Source organism: Arvicanthis niloticus, chromosome 15 (genome assembly GCF_011762505.2).
Source record: "Arvicanthis niloticus isolate mArvNil1 chromosome 15, mArvNil1.pat.X, whole genome shotgun sequence".
Classification (NCBI taxonomy): Eukaryota; Metazoa; Chordata; class Mammalia; order Rodentia; family Muridae; genus Arvicanthis; species Arvicanthis niloticus.
The window spans coordinates 28,702,044-28,725,100 of record NC_047672.1 but is presented as its reverse complement, the minus strand read 5'-3'; the positions used below and the strand labels follow the sequence as shown (position 1 = coordinate 28,725,100).

Here is a 23,057-nt window from a genome sequence, read left to right as displayed (position 1 = left end):
GGGTTAGGGGTTCTTGTCCAAATTTCTTTGTGTTGTAGAGACAGACATTCATACATACTATTGAGATGGGGTCTGCCCACGACCTCATTCTAACTTGATTATTTCTTTTAAACACTTTATTTTCAACTAAGGCCACATTCTGAGGTCCTAGAAGTTGAAGCTTTACTCACACATTCTCTTTCTCTCTCTCTCTCTCTCTCTCTCTCTCTCTCTCTCTCTCTCTCTCTCCCTCCCTCCCTCCCTCCCTTCCTTCCTTCCTTCCTCTTTCCTTCCCTCCCTCTCTCCAGGAACACAGTTTAATCAACACCCAAGAGAAATGAAAATTTCCACACTGCAACTTGTTTACAAACTTCAAGAACAGCACATTCATAATAGCCAAAAAGTAGAGCAACTCAAATGCCCAACTAACAAACGGGCAAATTAAATATTTTCCAGCCACAGAGCAGTAGATTTCTCAGCAGTGAACGGGAATGGAGTACTATATGTGCTGGACTGGATGAATGCTGAGATCATTCCATTGTGGGAAAGTTAGGCACAGAGGATTCTTTATAAAATGTCCAGAGTAGAGGCTGGAGGGATGACTTGGCAGTTGAGAGTACTTCCTGCTCTTCCAGAGGACCCAAGCCATCTCCCAGCACCTCCGTAGCCTGTAATTCCAGTTCTAAGGGATCAGATACCTCTTTTGGCTTCTGAGGGCACTCACACATGTGTGTCATATACTCATGCAACCACACATGCATACTCATAAATAAAAATGGATCTTTTAAAAAACGTCCAGAATAGGTGTAAATCTAGAGACAGAACTTAGAATACATGCATACTGACAGGACTGGGGATGCCTGGAGTCTGCAATGGCGAGTAACTTGATTCTGAGTTGCTTACTGGGTGACAAAACTGTTCTAAAATTGATTGTAATGATAGTTGCATGTGTGGAAAGCTATTGAAACGTACACTTTAAATGGATAGCGTATGTGTGAATTATATTTTATTAATGCTATAAAATTCAGTGAAATTAAAAACAAAAAGGCTTATTATAATAAAGGAAGGTCATTATAATGAAGAATGGCTTAGGGCAAACATTTGAAAGTGATAATAACACAGATACACATAGATAATGAATCTAAAATCAGAAAGGCAAAAACTGAAACAGAAAAGGGCTTCCAGGGCTTTCTCAGAAAGGAGCAAGCTTTAGGCCATAGACTGCTTCCTGAAAGTCGGCCATATCGGATTCAGTGAGCTTTCAGAGGCTAACAAAATTGACATAATCTTGTTATGACTTCAGTCCTTATCACTGTAGACAATTTTAGGAAACGGCTTTATTTTGTGATTCTGATCTAAGGCAGTGGAGTTGGAATGAGAAGACATGCACAGTAAGTGTGGGGTCATGAGAAAGGCAAAGGGTAGATGTCTGCAGGGAAAGAGAGGCGGGTATAAAGAAGCTAGAGCATAGAAATGGTGGGTTTGGTGCAAGGGGAATGTGCAGAAGCCAGAAGATGCAGGTAGACATCAGTCCGTAACCCAGGCAACAGCGTAGTGGACACACTGAAATCTGACCATAGGAAAGTGGAAAGGGAGCTTTTGGCTTTGACTCTTGCCCATCCTTTGGGATTTTTTTTTTTTTTTTTCCTTTTTGGCCTGGAGTAGCCTCTATTGGAACCACTGTTAAAATTCATGGAGTTCTTTGATGTTACCAGGCCTTCCTGTTGTGGACTGCCTAACATGAAGAAATTATTTTATGTATGTGAAATAGGCCGGGTTTATTTCATAAAGTAGCTATCTGTTGTTTTGGGAGTACTCAAAACACTTGTCTCCACTCGTTTTTGCCTACATATTGAAATTAAAGTCCAAGTGTGCACAGCGTCTTAAGTGCCAGTCAGAAACCCATATGCAATTGGGTTTCTGACTGGCACAGGACACAGGACCCTGTAACAAGGTGAGGCTGTGGAAAGTCTGGGAACACTGAAAGGTTTCTGAGTGCACTACAATAACAGTTAATTAATTCCGATCCAAATGCATAATGACTGGGGTGTAGCATTACATGGCTTCTCTGCTGCAGCCTTGGTTTTGAGCGCACAAGGAAGAATTAAGCATGGCTATCTTCCAAGGATCTGAAGAAGTGGTGCCCTGAAGGGTAGATAGTGTTTCTTCTCTATCATCTCTGTTAACGTGATGAGATTTCAGCATTTTAAACTTTGTTATAGACGTTCACTCACCAACATAGAAACACCAACCTCAGGCCTGTCGTCTTGTATGTGGAGTCTTCAGAAGCTACCTTTTCTCTAAAAAAGTTGAATGACTCTCCTCTACTTGGGGGAGAGGGAGCACCTCAACTCTCATAGGAATCAAAGTTTACAATGTGTGTTCCTTATGAAAATTTACCTCCTTGCCATTTCACATTCTGTGCTTGTCTACCCCACAAGATCCATTTCTGGTGTCTACTAATTATCTTGATGTAATTACTACCACCTTTTACTTGTAGAGTTGCCACAGGTCAGCCAGTAAACTACACTTTACTGTATGGATGCTTCTTTAGACTTAATGACTAACAGAATTCATTAGAAATGACAGTCTTTGAAATGCATTCTTCTTGTAAACACAAAAGTTGCCAAACTTACATTGTTTTGTTTTTTTTTTTTTAAAGAAAGGTAAAAGTCTTGTAGATGCATTTGATTCCAACTCATGCTTTCTATAGGGATAAATATTTATATAAAAATTTCTCCCATAAAATAGGGGCTTTTAAAGAACTTGGGAACTTTCCCTGTGTTGTCCTTAAACCACTTGACAAGCAGAAAGCATGTTCCCGATTATAGAGCTACTGTCTTAACTGTTTAAGAACTAACTCAGACGTGGGAATAATGGTGACTCCAGTTAAGTAAGTAATTACAATAATGTTCTTTATTATACTCACAACACCCACCCACCCTCTGGTCTACAGGGTCAGAATCTGTGTGTACGTCAGCCTTGCAAGCATTGATTTTAGGATGCAGTTTTTTCTTCTGCAGTCAGATCCTGGCTTTCCTTAGAAGACAGGACCCAGTGTAGTGTTAAAAACCCAGGAAGGCCTTGGATGGCTTGCTTGGCCATGAGGACCACAGTCTTCAGTCAGAATTGTCAACTCTGCCCCAAATCCAGTTTACTCAGCTTCTAAACAGGACTGCAAGCAGGAATTTTTCATTTTAATTTTTTTTCCTGAAAAATAGCCCCTTTCCTTGCTTATTCTTTATTGAGGACAGCACAGTGTAAGCAGCAAAATCAAGAGCGTTCCTAGCAGGTAAACCATTTTTAAAAAAAAAAAAAAAAAAAAGGTAATTTAATACGAGGAAGTGAGTCTTTAATTATTACTGCCACTGTAACACTGTGGCCTGTGAATGGCACTCCCCGGCACAGCTGTACAAAGAGGCCTTTTTGTGGAGCTCATACCTCCTGCCAAGCATAGTCCTAGACATTTTACATAGATACCCTGTTTCCTATAGAAACCTGAATGTGGCTGTTAGCTCTCTGGAACGCAGTAGATCAATATTGGGTTTTACTCTGTTGTTTTCTGCATCCTTATCCTATTTCTTTATTTTGTGGGATCAATCACCGATCAGTAAGCTTACCGAGCTGCTTTAATTAAAACAAGCAAGCTTTTCATGCCCCCGTGCTATGAATGAATCTGTTACATTGGGCGAGGTGAAGAAACCTTGGCCAAGAATGCTGTGTACCACCTCAGCCCATGCATGTGGCTCGTGGAAGGGAACCAAGCTACGAGGACGAAGCAGAGCTGAGTGGCAAAGGCAGAGCATGGCTGCAAGGTGACTCGGGACAGGGGATGCCAGGCTCTTGGGTATTGTCACTGCAGGTGCTTACACATTTATAGGCAAAACTTAGCGGAGCTGGATGGTAGATGCTTTAGTGTTAATGTAGTGAAAATGGTGCCTCAGAAGAGACCTTCATTCAGTATAGTCAGTCAGTGAAGTGCCTTTAATTGGGACCTTGGTGTTCCACAGAGTGATCTTCTGAGTGTGATTCAATCCTAGACCCAGCACCCCTAATTTGCCACCATATTCTATAGCCTTATGCTTTCATCTACTCTTCCCACATGTATACACACACACACACATATGCATGTGCTTCTAACATCATTTTGTCTAGAAGTAGGTTGTGAACCTCTTGGGAGTTAATGTGTGTGAGTAATACAGTTGAAGACAATGTTATTGGTTGGAAGTTGGCTAACATTCTTACCCAAGGGTCACCAGTTCAGGAACGTTGTGCCAACATCTCTGACAGGCTCCCTGGCTGATGAGCCCGGCCTATACCCTGCCAAGTGACTTATTTATATAGTATCTTGACTTGTAAATTGTACATAATCTTGAGATTGGTTTATTTCAAATCTGAGAATGCTTAATTCTCTCAGAAGACAGACAAAGCATGGGGTATTATGGGGTACTCCCGGGAATACTTCACTGGTTTGGGAACCATAAATAATTACCTACACATTATTTAGTCAGTAAGTCCAGGTTAAAGCGGATCTCACCCCTGACAGGCTCAGATATGCTTCCCTCAAAGCTTCAAGAGAACTTTCGAGGCCAATAGGAGAGCTAAAAGCAACCTGTTCTGCACAGTTCCAGACAGGCGTGCGTTTCTTTCTCTTGTGGTTGGCATAGTCACTTCCTGTTTGTTTCCTGCTTGTCCACACTGAAGGAAAAGCCGAGTACCTAACTGAGTGTTGGATGTGGCCTGCACCTTGCCAGAGGAAGTAGATTGTTTAGTCTGGGTTTAAGCACAGGATTAGGCAGCTGCAAGACCGGGATAAGGAAGAGTGGCGGCAAGAAATTTGTGTAAGACTTGGACTCTGTCCCTGGAGAAGTGTGTGCAGCTGCACACACAGCAAGTCAGAGACAAGGTGACGTGAAATGAGAGAAACGAGAGAAAAGGTCAGCTAGAGCTGGCTACCGATGGTGGCGGAGGTGTTTGTCACCTTTGGCATTTAGTGTGATATTTTCAGAATCATGGAGTTCAAGCCCTCTTTCCTGGGAGACAAACAGTTGCTTCATGGTAGAGTTGAGCTTTCTTTTATGGAAACCTACAAAATCTAAAGTAGCCTTTATTTTTAAATAGCATAAGATGTTAACTATAATCTAACTGAATAAATTAAATTATAATTATTTGAATAGATTATTTAAATTATACATTACTGAAGTGAATAAATTTGGTTAAATTATGGTTAATTAAAAGTTAACTAAAATTGAAAGTTAAATACATTTCTCTCTCGTTTTATTTTAAATGAGTAGCTGTTACTCTGCCATCGGGTTACAGTATTTAATACCCTGTTTTCTTTGGTTCCCCCAGGCTATCTTTTAATTGCATGTATGCAAAACTAAAATTTTAAAGGCCTTAAATTAAATTAAATTACTTGTATGGTCACCTGCAATATACAGTCTCTTCTTTTAGCCCTTACCAATAATAGAATACAAAGTTCTTGTTCTATAAGTTCAGTGGGGACAAAGAAGGGTGGGCGGGGTCTCACAGTTGACTGTCACCAGGTTGGCTGCAGCTGGGTTTTAGTTTTGCTTTTGTTTTTAATCCCAAAATATGGGCTTTTCTTTTGTCCTGTAACAAATCCTTTTATGTCCCTGAATGCTTCTTTTCCCATTTCCTGCTGTTAAAAGATTTGTAGTCAGTTCAGACAAGAGCCAAAGAACACACAGAACACATTTAAGTTGTGCTGTTTGCTTGATTAGCACTAGGTGTAAACAACTTTTTGTTCCAGGCTAAGAACTGTTTAAATGCACCACCCCCAGTCCCCACACACCCCTTTTCTTGTTCTGTTTATAATGAGAAAAGTCTTTAATCAAGGCCTCAACAATAAAGACTAGACTTGAATGCCAAGAAAGTTAGAATTCATTCAGTTCAACTATATGCCCAGGAGCCTGTGATTCAAGTCCTGCTTTTGGCCCAGCCGCTACAGTGCACATGAATTAGTGAGACACAAGGTCCTGCCTACTGTGGACCTTATGCGTCCCTTCTAATGTTTCAGAAATGTACCGGAAATGCACATCTGACAAGACCTTCCTTGAAATGCTCTCCATGCAAAAGCTTTTTGCTGTGGAATCTTTAACCTTTATTCCTTATTACCCACAATCCCATGGAAAAAGTGCACTCTTGGTAAATCCAGTTGTGACATACCTAATGTATCTGGCGGACCATATATTTCCATATTTCTGCCTCCTAGCAAGCAACCCCCAAAAGTGCTGCTCACAGACGCACAGACACCGATTATGTTCTTGTAAGAATGGTGAGGAGAGCCTGAAGAGCCGAAGTCACAGAGCTGAGTTCTCACTCTCAAAGAACTCAAAATCCCCGAAGAAGCAAGGGTTTGTTCAAGTGCTGTTGAGGCCCACATTCTGCCTCAACGCTTTTGGGGCTAAGTGCTCTGGTCAAGAGAGAGAATGGGGCTCTTGGGGCAAGAGACTCGAAGAATGGAGACAAGACAGGGTGTGATTCAGTCTCTTTTATTTTCTCAAGTCTCCCTTCTTGAAGGGAATTCTGAGGTATTTATATACACAAGCAGGCGAACACAGGTGAAAACACTTTACCACGTGCACCATACAGCTGAGGTCACTAAACAGCAAAACAAGCTATGTGGGATAAACAATATATTTATCAGAGTGTGCTTCAGCTGTTAAAGGCTTTTGACAACCAAGTCTTTCATCAGGGTATATGGTTCCAGATGGCTGCAAAGTTGATCTAGCCACTTTCTACTAAAGTCGGCTCCCAACAAAGTGCTTCTCCCAGAAGGCATTGAGTGGGGCACAGTGGCTGAAGTACAGTGTCCCGTGGTCTGATTTGTTATGGTGACTTAGACGGGGTGCTTGCAGGTACACATTGACTTTCTGAAGGGACTCCTGCACGTAGAAAGTCAGTTACTTCAGTTTCCCATTTTGGATATGGATTCACTCACTTGGTTTTCTCCTAAACATACATTATTTCTTATTTGAAATGCTTCCATCATTTCCAGTAGTTGCAGTGAATTCTGAGAAGCTCCTGCATAGAGAATCACAAATTAAAGATGGGCTGGGCATTATGGTGCTTGCCTATGGTAGTCTTGGTCCTCCAGAGGCTGGGGTAGAAAATCTCCAGTTCAAGGCAAGCCTGTGCCACATAGTTAAATGCTGAAAGCACCAGGTATATAATGAAGAGATGGCTTCAGAGGGACCACGATGGAGAGAAGGTAGAGAGTAGGAACCTGGTGCCGTTTCCAAGAAGGCGTTCCTGGGCTCTGTTAGACGTGACTAAAGCCTGGGGGTGGCGCTCTGCTAGTGTTCCTCAAGCCTTGCGGTTCCATCCCCAGCACTGCATAAAACTGGGTGTGGTGGACAGGTGTCCTCAGAGCACTTGGGGGTGGAAAGAGGAGAATAAGAAATTCTGAGTCATCCTCAGCTACAAAGTTAAGGTCAGCCTGGGCTACATGAGACCTAGTAATTAGAAAAAGAAAAAGAAAGAAAAAGCTGAGCTAGTTACCAGACGGGTGTGATAACCCGACTATACATTTTAGCTTCTGTTTGATGTCCCAGTGGATGACTTTTTAAGAGTATAATGCATGGCATCTTTTGTGCTGGTCCAGTTTGGTTTTCTGGGCAGTGGAGCTGCATCTTTCTAACATTTGGCATTCTGTTTACTTAGCCTTTCCTAGGATGAAGCATTAAGCATATGCCAAATTTTAGTAACAAGTAATGGCTTCCCTGTGGTTTTCTTAATTTGCTATTTTAAAATGTCAGCTGCTTAGGTCTCATTGACTGATTAGTAACCAGTCTAAGTATTTTAAGAATTTGTAAGTAATTATTAGTATACTCTGTGAATAGCTTGAGGCATTATTAAAATAGAATGTTAACTTCACTGGAAACATTTTGTTCTTTTTTATTTTTATTTTTATTTCAAACGCTCTCTTTTTGTTAGTGGCATGCTATAGTCTGGAGGCCTTTGTTTCCTGGACTCACAAGGATGAGTCATTAAATAAAAGCAAACCTTGGGCAAGGACTTGGCCTGCTGCCTCCTGTTGCATCTAAGTCAAACCATTGGGTACCATTCCATGTGCTCCAGCTTCCTGATGCAAACCTAGAACTTGTTTCTTAGATCACACAGGGGACCTCTAGACCTGGCCCAGCTGCTCCCCGGGGCTTAGCTGTTTTAAGCTCAGACAGACTTGGTTTTCCCTGTTTCCTGTGAGAACTTTGGGACAGATGTCCAGTTAGCACCCAGCCTTTCACCAGAGCTAAGCAAATATCAAAACGTTCTCTTTCACCCTTCAGTGTTAGAAACAGCAGTAGACAAGACAAATGACCAGGGTCTAAGTACTGAGTGTAAGAACAGTTTGTGTTTATAGCCTTCATAGCCTTGTGACTCGAACGGGCCCTCGAACGAGCCTTTTGGATCTGCTTAGTATTTTTTTAACAGCTGCACTGAGCTAAAATCCACATGTAACTGCCCCTCAGAGTGGTTTTTAGTGTATAGTTAGTTGTCTTTAAGTAACTGTAGAGGACAGTTCCAGACATCCCTGCAGTTGCCAAAATCTGTTGGTCAGTGTTCAAGTCGCTTGTGTGAAACGGCATGATGTCCGTATATAGCTTATGTGCGTTGTCTTAGACTCCTCAGATGGTTTGTAACACCTCTCACTGTGGGAATCGGTGCTCTACCCAAATGCTTAGGGGATGGCAAGGGGAAAGGATTAGATGGGTGCAGATACATTTGTTTCCCAACAGTTTCCATTGGTGACTGTATTCGAGGGTCCAGCGGATGTGACTGAGGTCCACAGTCATCAGTCCATCGACACAGAGTTTAGAAGGAAGGACCGGAGACAGGGTTGATCAAGGGATATTAAGTTCCAGCTGTAGCAGTAAGAAGTTCTGTTGTGTTGTTGCATAGTAGGACAGGACAGAGGCTCAGTTATGTTCAGGATTGCTCAGAAAACTAGAAGAAGGGATTTTGAATGTTTTTATGATAAGAAATAATGATAATAAAATATGTAAGGCATGTTTAGCTTGATTTAAACATAGATAGATTCTTTTAATTTTCTTTCCACAAGGAAACTGCTCATCCACTGGCAATATTTCAACCTCCCAGCCCTGGGCAGCTGTTAATCCATTCTGAGTCGTTACAGGCTTATCTGCTCTGAACATTTTCTGTTGATGGATTCATACAATACGTAGTCTTTTGTGACTGGTCTTTTAAAAACCATTTACTTGTTGTTGGGAACTGAACCCAAGGCCTTGTGGGTTTTATGCAAGCACTACTGAAAGCTATATCCTTAGTGCCTTTTTTTTTTCTTACTACATGTTTTCCATATTATTGCATATATCAGCACTTGATCCCTGTTCAAGATAATATTCCATCACCCTGCCCAATCACATTCATCTGTTCGTTAGTTGACAGGCATTTCAGCTGCCTCGATATTTTGGCTATTAGCAGTAATGCTGCTATGGAGATTTTGATATGAGCATAACTTTTGATATGGACATATGTTTCTCTTGGGTATATGCCTGAGGAATTTTCAGACTGTTTCCCCAAGAATCTATAGCCTTCTGACCTCCTGATTTCATTCTGTATTATACTTATAATTCTCCGAATCCTTGATAATGTTTGTTGGCAATCTGACTTTTTACTGTGGTCATCTCACTGACACAAACGGGCATCTCCTTGTGGATTGGAATTGCATCTCTGGAAAGACCAAAGCTGCCGGCCATCCTCTCCAGTGCTTTCTGGTGTTTTATCCTTAGAGAAAGTTCTGCTTGGATCTTTTGCCTGTTATTTCACTCTGTCACTCATCTTTTTATGTCTTCTTTTATCTTTCTCATGAAGACCTTATTTCTAAAAGTTATCTTCTTGGTAGTGTTGAAGAATCCTGGGTCCTGGGCTTCAGCCCCAGCTCGCATGTGTACTGAGGGAGGCCCGAGGTGTTGGATCCCCTCAGGCTGGAGTTACACGTGGTTATAAGCTGCCAAGTTGAGTATTGGGAACTGAATTTGGAAGAATAGTAAGTGTTTTTAACCACTGAGCCAGCTCCCCAGACAGGCTTAATTTTGAGGCATAGTAGTTCTTTATGTAGTCTTAATACATTCCTTTGATTTTGTAAAAATAAATGCTCCTATCCTATTCTCTGGGGTGTCTTTTCATCTTCTTGACTGTACCCTTTGAGCCCGACGATTTTATACACAGATTTCATTTTTCTTCTCTTCTGTTGCTGTGCTTTTGTGTTGCCTAATTCAAGGTCAGGAGGATTTCTCTCTCTCTCTCTCTCTCTCTCTCTCTCTCTCTCTTCTCTCTCTCTTTCTTTCTCTCTCTGTGTGTGTGTGTGTGTGTGTGTGTGTGTGTGTGTGTGTTGTTGGAAATTAATTGATTGAAAATGTGAAGGCTAACTTTGCTCACATCTCTCCTGCTGATGTCGGTCCTTACTGTGAGAGCCATGTAGCGTCTGCAAGGACTGCACTCTCTTGAGTTCTAGAACTTCATAGGAAGTTTTGAGAGCTGAAACTGGGAATTCCTTTGCTTTTCATAAGAGTGCTTTGGGTTTCCCTGTGAGGTTTGAGGTTGTATCAATTTTTATAAAAAGAGCTGAATTTTTGTTAGGGATTGTGCTGGTTCTATACATTAGCCTAGGAAAAATTGACATCTTTTAAGTGTGTGTGGTGTGTGTGTGGTGTGTGTGGGGTGTGTGTGGGGTGTGTGTGGGGTGTGTGTGGGGTGTGTGTGGGGTGTGTGTGTGTGTGTGGTGTGTAAAAGCCAGAGGTAAACTCGAGATTTTGTTCTCTTTTGCCCTCCACCTTATGTTTTGATGCAGTGTCCCTCACTGAACTTGGAACCCGACAGTTGAGGTGGCCGGTCAGTGACTTTGGCGATCACCTTGTTCCAATCCTTCGAGCACTGAGATCACAGACAAGTACTGCCATCTGCAGCATTTTCCCTGGGTGTTGGGGATTCAAACTCAGGTTGTCTTTAAATATCTTTGAGTAGAGATAATTCTAATCATATGCTCTTACATTGTCAGAGTTCCATTTTTTTAAATTCATTGGCTAAATTCATTCTGGTTCGAATCCTACTGTGACTAGGATTGTGTGAGTAATTTCACTTTCCTGTTGGGTGTCTGTACTGATGGTGGAGCCGGGAGAGTGACCTAACTTGCTCACACTATAGTCATCCTTGCTCCGTGTTCATGTGTGGGGCGGCTGGTGGTAGTTTTGTCATCTGCAGATAGATACTTCTACTTCTTTTCTAGTCTAGGTGGCTGCTACTTCATTTTCTTATTTATTGCCCTGGCTAAGTTTTCCGATGCAAGGGTGATTAGACATGTGATGCTAAGTCTTCTTAAAGGTCCCGTGTTCTAGATCTTAAGTAAGGTCACGAGTTGCAGACCTTGTGCGCCTGTGAGATGCCGTTAGATGTACTCACACGGTCCTGTGTCTCCTGACTGACTTTAGACCACTTCACTCGCTATCAACTTCTAAATGGATTTATATGGAGGAAATCTATATGGGTTAGATAAATCTGTAAATCCATCTTTTCAGTTCAGTGAGCAGCGTGCTTGCTGATTAGAAACATAAAGCATGGCCCTTACCTTGCAACCGAGTAGAAGCATTACTCAGTGACCCCATGATTCTCACGCCTCTAAGGCAGGGATTGTCAACCTTCCTAATGCTGCGACCCCCTGATACAGTTCTCCATGTTGTGGTGACCTTCAACCATAAAATTATTTTCATTGCTGCTTCATAACTGTAATTTTGTTACGGTTGTGAATTATAAGTATCAGATATGCAGGATATCAGATATGTGATTCCCAAAGGTCATGGCCATGACCCACAGGTTGAGAACTACTCTTTGCTTTTCTTGTCTATTAAGAATTAAATGGAGCGATTTTGGTGCTGAAAGAGACTATCCTCTCTCCTTTTATAATAGAGTAGTTCACTATAAGTAAAAGCCTGCCAAGAGAATGCTGTTGGTATGAAAGGCCTTCCGTTACTGGGGGGTGGGGGTGGGGGCAAGTTGGGCTCCAGGGCCTCCAGAGCTTCCCCTGGACTTGGAAGGGAGAAGCAGTGGATTTCAGTGGTCCCCTGGCTCTGATCCCCATGCTGTGGGGTCAGCTATCCTGCCCTCCTCCAGGGGAGCCATGTGGCAGTGGCCTGGAAGCCAGCTAGCCCGCTTTCTCACTGATGGAATCAGAGGGCTCTTAGAATCTAAGGCTGTCATCTCTCTGCTAGGCAGACAGTGCCTGTGCTGAGTGCCTTTGACCTTGCCAGCTTCAGGCTGTGGTGGTGGCAATCTTGTGTGATGTTGCTGAGTGAAGCAGAGGCTCCCTAGGGCTCAGCAGTGGGTTGGCTCCATTCTGTTTACAACCTGTCTAGAAGAGGAGTCACAGATAGGAAAGGAAAAACACTCCCGCATGCCTTCTTGTGTTAGTCTCAGCTAAGCTGTGTCTTCTCTCCACAGCCCTTCCATCCTGCAAGGTGGGGGGGGGGGGGGGCAGGGGGAGGGGGAGAGAGGGAGAGAAGGAATGAATAAATATGAATGGGTAGATATGAATATCTGATTATGAACATGTAACTGAGATACAGGAATGTCAGAGGCTCAGGAAGGCCCATCACATAGCATGTTGAGGCTCTGGGTCAGTGTCCTGGGAAGAAACAGCTTTCCAAACTTAGGAACCTACCCACTGTTCTGTAGCTGCGCACCTGTGGGTGGCTTGTGCATAGATGTCATTAGGTAGCTCTTCTGGGCCTACACAAAATTGGAGTAAAGGGCTGCTCCATCAGTAAGGACCCAGCGCGGTCACTCTGAAATTCTTAGCTGGTACATGCAGTTCTGACTAGTGACTAATTAGAATAGCAAGGCACATTTCTAACTAACTGGTAATAATTTATTCTGCCTCCGCAAAGTGAAGACGAGCCCTTGCCCCATGCTTGGAACTGCACCTCGCTCCTTGCCATTAGTGCAGAAGAGAGCCCAATGGTTAGAGTCTACAAGTCTGGAAAGGTGTGGCATGTCTTCTTACAGTAGACGATGTGAACACTTTCAGTTAGTTGCCTTTAATGTGCTGGCCTCTGACTCTCTTTCTCTCTTTGTTTTGAACTCAGATTTTGGTAGGTACAGGTACCCATATTTGAATCCAGATCCTGCCATACTCTGTGTGGGATCTTAAGTTCTTTATGCCACATCTCATTACTTAGAGAGAGTGATAGCTTATCTCCCCGTAGGGTGGTAATGTCGAATACGTGAGTTATTTGCACATAACATAGAAAGTGCTTAGAGAAGTACTGTCCTGTAGAGTGTTGCCAGGATTTTAGATGTTTAAGTTTAAAGTAGTTGAAATAATAAAAATTTGCAACCGCAGCCACTACTGCCATCCCTACTCCTGTACTCAAAGGTGGATTATCTGTAATTATCTTATATTAAAAAGTATTAAATGTGACATACCTCTCCACCCCCAACACACACGTTCCTCTGGGGATGTTAAGGGCAGTTGGAGAAAGAGGCGTTGTTTATAGGCACCCTGTAAAGTCTTTTCCTGGTTCCCTTGGGCTGTGCTTCCTCTCATATGTAGTTGGTTTTCCAGTACTTCCTGGAAGTATTGGAAAACCAACTACATTCTATTCAGATGAATTAGTTAGATTCAGTGTTTAATGAAAAGCCCTCATTTTAAGACTAGCTTTCAGGAGACAGTTTTCTGTTCTCTTTTCTTCAATTTGGATAAGAAACAGCCAGGGACAAGTTGCCTCAGAAGGAACATAAAATTTCAAGACGTAGCACTCTGTCTAAGCTCTCTCTTCTTGTTACATTTCTCGTTTTTCTCGGTGTTCTGGAACTATAGGGCGGCCTCCTCATGTGTGTTGACATGGTTTTGGGCTCACAGTTAACATGGGAGAAGTTCAATGTGCAGTCCAACAGTTAAACAGAACGTCCTGCCAAGTTTGTCTAACACCCCGTTTCCTCTCTCCTGCGCAACAGGTATCTCAGACGAGGATATCATCAACATCACTCTGCCCACTGGGGTTCCGATCCTGCTGGAGTTGGATGAGAACCTGCGTGCCGTTAGGCCTCACCAGTTCCTGGGCAACCAGGATGCCATCCAGGCTGCCATTCAGAAAGTGAATGATCAAGGGAAAGTGAAACAAAGCAAATAATAAAGTGTGGCCAGGAACGAGTGCAGGGTGGCATGCAGTGCATTCTGTGAGGGCTTCTCCCCCTCCTCCGACTGGCCCACTTTCCCCAAGACTAGGCTGTGTGGTAGAGTTTGTGTAGATAACTAGGTAATTTATCATGGCCCAGACGTGACCTTTGGATGTCTGAAGCCTAAATTAACTTTTCTGCTATTCCCCTTTGAATTAACTTTGCAAAGTAGTAGCCAGTGGGGTTTGACCAAGGTTGTTTTGTGTTTTGGAGACAGGAGAGTAACAAGTGGAGATGAAATTGTTTATCACTTAACAAGTCATTACTGAGTCACCACTGACAATCGCTATTCCAGTGAGCAGGTCACCGTTTTATTCAATAATACTTCCCGAGAAGAGTGGAGACTTCTGGGTAGCACTTGGGCCGTTTAGACCAGAGGCCCATGGAATGGCAGAGTCACAGATGGCCCCTAGGGAAGAAAGGCAACCGAGCACCACAGTAGCGCAAGGCCCTTTGGTTTCTAGCCCAGTGCCGTCCTGTTTGCCATCTGTAGAAATCAACCTCATTCAGTTAGAAGGACCAGCATATGCAGAGCTGTAGCCGATTATATTCTCGTGTCTCATGTTAACTTTTGAACTTTAATCTTTGGGGATTTAACAGTTAGTTTAAAATAAAGTTTTGTGACTGCAAACAACACGCACAAGGTGTCTCGGTGTGTGGTGAATTTTAGACGGACCTCTGAGCCTGTCCTTGACCATGTTTCCTGTAACACTCGAAGGGTTACACTTAGTTCAACACAGGCTGCTCCTGAAGTGAAGGCTGGCTCGGCTCTGGAGAAGTTGATCGTGGTGCGTGTGGTTTTATTCACCTGAGCAGGATGACGGCCATACAAGAGCTTCTCGTGTCCATTTTGTTCCTCAACTGAGTACAAAGGATTACGGTCTGTGTCCTAGTTTAGGTGGGCTGTGAACAAAAGTGATGTGTGTTCAGGTACTATGTGACAGTCACCTTTTCTTTATACTGTTGCCTAAAAAGTAAGAGCAGACATAGTACTTACTATGGATTTTAGCATTTTTTCATGCTTCTCCAGGGGTAGATTAGTTTATTTGTATCCATTTTATAATAAAATGGGCCTTTGATGGAAACCAGTTCTAAATCCTTGATGCTGCTTGGTATCCAGTTTGGTTTTGGTTTTTCAGCCAGCATCTCTAGGGATTAGCAGAAAAGATGGCTGAAGAGATAAACAAAGCATTTGGAATCTTAGAGATTTCTCTAGGCGATTTTTGCTAATACTTTCTGATATTTACTGAAATATATGTGAGCAGAAGGGTTATTTAGGGGGAGGGGGGATTTACATAAACCAACTGTTAACAACTGTAGTGCCCCAACCTCAGGACCAGCTATCGAAGCGGATCCCTTTGCCTTGGTAACATGGATCTGGGATTTCTGGAGGTGGGTCTGACCTGAATCCTCATCTCGACCTCTTTCTGAAACTGGGACAGACATGAGCAATTTTTTCTTCTAAAGCAAAGGAAGACAGCCTCTCTATAAATGTCCCTGGAGTAAATCACTGTGGGTTCCCGGGGGCCAGCTTGACAGGTCTCCTTTGCTATGCTCAGTGTTGTAAGATGAGGCAGAAGCCGGAGCAGCAGCATCCTCAGTGTGTCAGCTGAGTGGAGCGTCCCAGCAGCATCCTCAGTGTGTCAGCTGAGTGGAGCGTCCCAGGACACCGCAGATATGTCTTTTCAGAGGAGTGCTGCTCCAGAAAACGAATGTTTTTGCACTAAAAGTAATGTTGCCATTGAGATGCGATGACGCACCCTCCAATAGGATGCTTTCTGATGTGTTTTGACTTGGCAACAATGTGCAAGAAAATCAGTGTGATCTATCTCCAAGGTGATTCTTGCCTCCGGTCAGCAAGCTGTTGCTCGTCTTGCCCACTCTTACAGAAATGCAGCGTCTTCCTGTTGGCTCCGCTGTTTATTCTAGCAGAGGTTTCAGATCAAGCGTCCACCTTCCCCGTAGACCCTTGGTGTTGTGCAGTTGTAGGTCTTTATTTCCTTAGCCCCTTCCTGACTTTGACAAGGTGAACTGGAGGAAAGTGGCCTCACAAGACAGAAGACCTCTCATCCACGCTGTCAATTTCAGCCATTTTTAGTCTATGGCAACACGTGAGAGTCTTCACAGAGTTCAGCTCCCCGTGGGAAAAAAGCTCCCCTTCTCTCAGAATCACCCCGCCATTTCGTCAGCATGACAGCTTCTGGTCCTATTTTCTGGTTTGTATCTTTTGTAAGATTGGCTTGTTACAAATTTTGGGCTCACTTATTTAATGTATTTGTTGCAGTAAACTGCCTTGTCTCCCAGGAGATCCAGTTGTGGCCACTGAATCCAAGGCAAGTATGGAACATTAAAAAAAAAAAAAAAAAAAAAAGACGAGTTTAATTATCCAATGGCAAATTATTTGATAGAATTAAAGGTTGAACTGAAGTGATTCTATAACTGATAGTTGTGTTTATTCAGGAGTGCTGTGGTTGAATGAAACTTAATCCCCAATTTCCTGTGTTGATGTTTTTTTGCAGGTGGGGCCCTTAAGTAATTAGGATTAAATGAAGACATGAGAGTGGGGCCTGATGGTGCCGGTGATGGCTTTATCTTAAGAGAGAGGCCTGAGCTATTGTGGCTCCAGTTTGCCTTGCATGCTCTGCCGTCTTCAGCTAGGCCCTCCCCAGCTCCTAGCATCATGCTTTTGGTCTGTCTAGCCTCCAGAACCAGGAGCTAAATTAGCCTCTCTTTATAAGAAGTAAACATAGTAACAGAAATGAAGAAGACAAGGCGGGGTAGCTCTTTAATCTTTAAGACCATAGAACCCTAAGTTGAACCCAACATGTGTTATGTTACTTTGACAAGTCTGCGTGTGTCTGTGTGTCTGTCTTGAGACAGGATCTCTCACTGGTTTGGAGCTTAAGAAGCATGCTAGGTTGGCTGCCCATTCCCTCCCTTCCCCAGAACTGGGATAACAAATGTGTACCATACCTGGCAGATTGTGTGTGTGTGTATCATGGGTTCTGTGGCTCAAACTCCTCGCTTGTGGTATCTCCCAAGTTCCTACCTTGACAAAGTTTTAAAAGCAGACTAGAGAGCAGAGCACACCGATGCTGTGTACACATAATAAAACCACAACTTAATCTCTTATCTGAGTTACGGCTGTTTATTGGAACTTGCCAATACACTGAAAATCTTTTCATAACAAAACATGGAATATCCATGTAAGTAGAAGACATAAGTAACATGAAGAGTTCTCACGTGGTGGTCACATTGCTACCTCGACAACTTAACAGCCACTACTCTGCTCCCTCTCAGTTCTTCCCTCCATCCCCCATTGACCATGTTCCAACAAAACAAACAGCAAGGGTGATACACTTGAGAAAGACAAAGAGCTTGGTCTTTTCAGGTAAAGTGAAAGTTGCTAGTGCGTGCTCCTTTATGGTACATGCTCATTCCTGGTGCTCCTTCCTGATGTTTCTTCCTGGTGCTTTTTCCTGGTGCTCTATAGAACCCCAAAGTAGCTCTGCCAAAGGATTACAACTCAAGCTTTGACCTGTGTGTGGTCCGTATTATTTCTGGTTGCTGTTGACAGGCCTTTTTTGCCCGGTGGGTGTGGTTTCTGGAGGACCATGTGGGTCCCTCCAACATGAGATGTGTTCAGAGACAGTGTTGCAGAGACCCTGCCTCTTAGCTTGCTGTGTGTGACTTGTATGGAACATTGTGATTACCTCCAGATGGCACTGTAGAGACTAATGTGTCCCTGCAATGACTTTATAATATTAAAGGTGGGTAAATTTACCAATGTTGTAAATCTCCTGGCATCTTGGAAGAACACATGAGATAGAAGGCAAAGATGCCTTCTTCGCTACTCTTTTGAACTGGGGGCATTTGTATGAACATGGGTATGTATTTTCATGTGTATGTTCCTCGTTGCCACCAGCCCTGCCAACTTAGATCCTCCGAAAGGGCCTAGCAGCCATAACCCACTAATCCTTAGCATACCCGAGGCCCTTTGATCTTAGTTCCTAAGTACTTTTACACACAACTGGGGATATTTAGGGCGATGGTTCCAGATCTGAAACAGACGGAGGACAAGGTAAGCCTGAAGCATCTGCACCAGGCAGGAAAGAGACATTCCCCAAGACTGATGGGACAAAAAAGGTGACCTGAAGGTACAAATTTGGATCGGTTTAAGAAAATTGAAAAAAAAAAAACCAATGCCGGTACTGGGTTATAGGACATTTTAAAAATAACCGGTGAAATCATAGATTTTAAAGAGGAACAGAATGCTGCAATTTTTGAAAATGTGAAAATAACTGCCAGGAGGGAACACTTGATGGGCACAGCTTTGTGTTGAGTTAGTCCTGAAATCGGCTTTATCGTATGAAGTGGCAAAATAGAGGCAGCTGGTTTCTGTCCATTTTGTCTTGAACTCAGTCCTTCATAGCTGAAGGAGATAGAAAACTTCTTGGCCTTTATTATAGAAAGCATAGATTATATACTCAGGCTGGTGAGATAGCTCTGACAGTAAAGGCGCTTACCGATAAATCTGGGCCATGGTGGGTGGAGAGAGCCAGCTCCCCAGACTCCTTCCACATATATGCTGTAGCACATGTGCACGCGCACATGCACGTACATGCTACAGAAATATAAAATAATCTGCATAGTCTTTCACCTTTTATTTTTGCCTTTTAAGCTACAGCTATGTACCAGACCAAATTAGCTTATCTGCTGATGCAACTCATCAGAAATATGATGGTTGGCATCACCTTTCAGTTGAATAATAATGGAATTTCTCTCCTGATGCAAACATTTTTATTTTTTTTTCTTTCCTCCATAGTATTTCGAAGTGGCATGACTTCTTCATGCTAACCTGTAGCACCTAAATTCTATTTAATTAGCTCCCACCTCTGGCACCTCTCAGATGTCCCTTCTGTCACTCAGCTCAGTGTCATAGTCAGCTTGAATCTAGGTGACTCAAACAGCCGTCATTCCTGTTGCCCAGACTTGTGATCATCAGTGACCTGAAATGGATGCACCTCATTGCCTACAACAGAAGCCAAGTGGCTCTGCCAGCATTAAAGGTTTTCCGTTTTAAAGAGTGCAGCATTTAAGTCTGTGCTGTGTTTTCAGCTCTTTGTCCCTGACAAACGATCTGAGGAAAACAATTTAAGATTTCTTTGGCTCAGAGGTTTCAGTCCATGATGACTTGTCCCTGCTGTCCCCAGGCTGTGGTAGGCAGAACATCATGACCAGAAGCATGTGGAAAAGCAGAGGTAGGCAGGGAGGATGAGGGAGACAGCTGGGAGAGAGGTCAGACAAAATATACACACTTCAGAGTCATGCCACCAGGCTCAAAACATGTTCACAGCCCACAATTTCTGTTTCTTAATAGTCCAAATCAGTTTTATCTCTGTCAATGCATTAATCTTCATTGCTTCAGAACTGTTTGGTTTTTATTTTAACTTTATGCTTTAAAAAAGTGAAATACCAACTTTCCCTGCATTCCCCCACTGCAATTCCCTTCCGACAGGGAGTGTGTGTGTGTGTGTGTGTGTGTGTGTGTGTGTGTGTGTGATCATCTGATGGACATCTCTGAAGAAAACAGACTCTTCCTACCCAAGAAGGGATTTCGTGACTCCCTCACCCACCCATGGTAGGACTTTTTTGGTTTGATTATGTGTGTACTCTGCCAGATGTTGTGTGTTCATGTGTGCCATGGCCTTCTTATGTCCAGGAAACAATACTGGTTTTTGCAGTTAATGATTGCCTCTGCTCTTCTGATCTTTCCATCTCCTCTTTTGTGATGATGTCTAAGCCTTGAGAGGAAGGGAAGGCAGCATATACCTAATTATAGCACACGGAGCAACAAGCTGTTCAGACCTGGAAGTTTTATTCCCACTGGCTTAGCTTCCACATAAGGATTGAAGGCGCTGTGCTCACTATGGGGGTGAGAAAAATAACAGTTTTACCCAGCTGTGAACCCTGAAAGCGACAGCAACATTTGGTTGGGGCAAAATATGTCCGCTGCTGTAACAATGATACAAATGTTATAAAGTTAACCAACCACTTTCTGATTGGATGTCGGGCCCACTTCAGATTATATAACCCATGCCTGGAATCATTAACTGAGCCAAGAAGCCATGGCTATGTAGATCATGGGCTCTGAGGGAGAACACACCAACAAATAGTATGTCAAACGTACATAGTATTTACCTGCTGCCAACTTTCAGTACTTATGTTTGTGTGCATAGGTTGATGCATGTATCAACCCTCATCAAATACGCTTCTTTTTGCAATAGAGGGCTTTTAATACAGAAAGGCACAGTTAGTCAGTGTACAGAATGAGAGAGAGAAGTACTTAACATTTTTATTACAGTTATCTCAGGGATACATGCATGCCACAGTGCATGTAACGTTGGGGACTGGGTTCTCTGCTTTTACCATGTGAGTCCCAAGGATCAAGCTGGGGTGATCGGGTTTCAAACAGGTCACTGGGGTTGGCGGCAGATAGCTTCACCTGCTGAGATATCTTGAAGACCCTCAACGCGCTCATCTGTTTAGATCTGAATCCTCAAAGCCCATCTTTAACCTTGATTTCCTTTTTATTTTTTCTTATTTTTTTTAAATTGGTTTAAATAATTTAATATGTATGTAATATAATGCATAAGTAATGTGAGTATAACCTGTTGAGGTTGTTTACTGTGGCCTGTATGTACATGATTTCAGGGCTGACCACTTGGTATACAACCAATTAGAGGGCCGATTCTCCCTCTCTTTCGGCAGTCATCAGTTGTCTGGAGTTGTTAGTCTAGGGATGTGGCCCCATTAGGTTTCCTTCACTGTTAGCATAATCACTGCTCTTGTCATTGTTCACCAAACCCCATCTTAACACAGGTTAGTTGGGGTTGGGAGGACATTTCACGTTCAAACTGTACCATCTAAGTCTTCTCACTTTGAAAACTGGAGTTTGTGAAAATGAATTAATTTTCTTGAGATGTGGCATCAGGGTAAAGTACCAAAGAGCCAGCACCCAAAAGAAGGAGCATTCATGAGCAGCCCCACTGACTCTTAGCCAGGACCTTAAATGGCTACTCTCCTCGTGAAGAAGCCACCACAGCGGGAGAAGCTGCTGCCCAGTTAAGTTTCTGTGAATGGAGAAGTAGAGTCCAACACTCAGTTGTGAGGAGCCGCATTCGCCATTAAAAGATGGTGCAGGCTCCTGCTTCCTGGTTCTTCACGGAAGCTTTACTTGAGAATGCGCCTGCGCATGACGCGAAAACCAAGTGTGACAATTGGATGAAAGATTTGAGCCAATGAGGGATCTGCACGTCTTCTAAAGCTCTATTTAAGCAGCGGGCTTTCTGAGCTCGGTGTCCTTCCCTCCACCTCACCATCATGAGAGCTGTTCAATAAATGCTGTCAGAAGAATCCTGAGTGTGCCGTGCTCCTTATCGGCGAGGCTGTGCGCTACACTCAGTGGAGAGGGAATGTGTGCCCAGTTGCCTTGCTTGGCATCTCCTTGAGAGGAAATTTCACTGGAAGCCTTATTAAGCTAGATGGGCTGTCAGATGGAGCATGAATTTGTATATAACTACTATTTCACACTGATAAGATTGAGAAGCAGCTGAGATTGGGCCTTGGCAAATATCAGCGGTGCACCAGAAGGGAAAAGCTAGCACAGAGCTTTGCACTCATAATTGAGGCCATTGATCCATTCTGACAGATTGTGTCGATAGATACCCAGAGTCCCCCAGGCAGCCTCTGGCCGTAGGCTCACGACTTGCTGTCTGTTTCTGAAGAACCCTGGATCCTGAATCGTAGGGCCTTCATACAGCGTGAAGAGAGATGGTTAATTTTTATTTCTTCACATGGACACTGGGGGTCAGTATTTATTCACAAATGGATCTGTATTTGCCTCTGAACAGGTCATGTACAGGAAGGCCTGGAATTCCTCTGTGCGATTTCTTTCTGTGGTCATGTAGCTAGAGAGCTCGACCTATGTAACCATAAACGTAAATAGAAACACTGGATCCCCATGGGATTGTAGCCTGGGAAAGAGGCAGTTTTGAATCTAATATATAAACTAAGACCAAGTCCTTCCTAGTTTCTGGAGGCTTGTCTGGTATCATTGGCTATATCAGGGAGGCTGTTCAGCCAGCGTCCTGGCCACCACCCCTGACTTTTCTCTTGATAAATTGTGTTCTTCTCCATACCCATTGCTATTCTTATGTAAAGCTCTCATCTCCCCCAGAGCTATTTCAGCCGCTCTCTTGTTGCTTCTCTTGCTTCAATGTTTTCTACTCTTTAGACAGGTGTCAGGGTGACACTTCCCAAGTCCTGCCCCACAGAGACTCATGCATACTCCCAGAAGGGCTAGTATCCTTCCAGGCTCTTCCCTCCATCACTTGCCTCTCCCTCTCTTATTTGCTGCCTCCTGCCTGCTCATCCTTCAGGACTGATTGGGCAAAAAATCCAAACCAATTTCCCATTTGTAACGAGGATAAACACAGAGCAAATGATGTGGATGAGAAACTTTCATAAGCGCAAAATATTGATGCGTAGAAGTTATTTTAAATTTTGCTAGGAATTTCACATTATACATGAATACATTATCACCTTAAAAAGTTAGGCAGCTCCGTGGTTCACTCTTACAGAACCATGCTTGTTTGCTTGCTTGTCTCAAGAAGTGAATGAATTCATGTCTGGACTCCAGAGTGCTCACAGGTACACACACACACACACACACACACACACACACACCTACCTCTAGAATTCCCAGGGTTTATTCCCCTTCAGTGTCGGTTTGGTTTTTAAGGTTTTTCTTAAAACCAGCCCTTGATCTTTAGCCTGTCTAGACTCTGGTTGGAGATCCT

The 23,057-nt window shown here is 43.2% G+C and overlaps 1 protein-coding gene across 1 annotated transcript in view; it reads left to right on the top strand.

The window, feature by feature from the left end:
* The window catches only part of Bpgm (bisphosphoglycerate mutase), a 28,888-nt gene extending 14,049 nt beyond the window's left edge, over positions 1 to 14,839 (top strand). Inside the window, exon 3 of the mRNA XM_034519547.2 lies at positions 13,975 to 14,839. Coding sequence (XP_034375438.1) covers positions 13,975 to 14,150 — 176 coding nt within the window. The 3' untranslated portion in view covers positions 14,151 to 14,839. The remainder of the gene's footprint in view (positions 1 to 13,974) is intronic.
* The last annotated feature ends 8,218 nt before the right edge of the window (positions 14,840 to 23,057 follow it).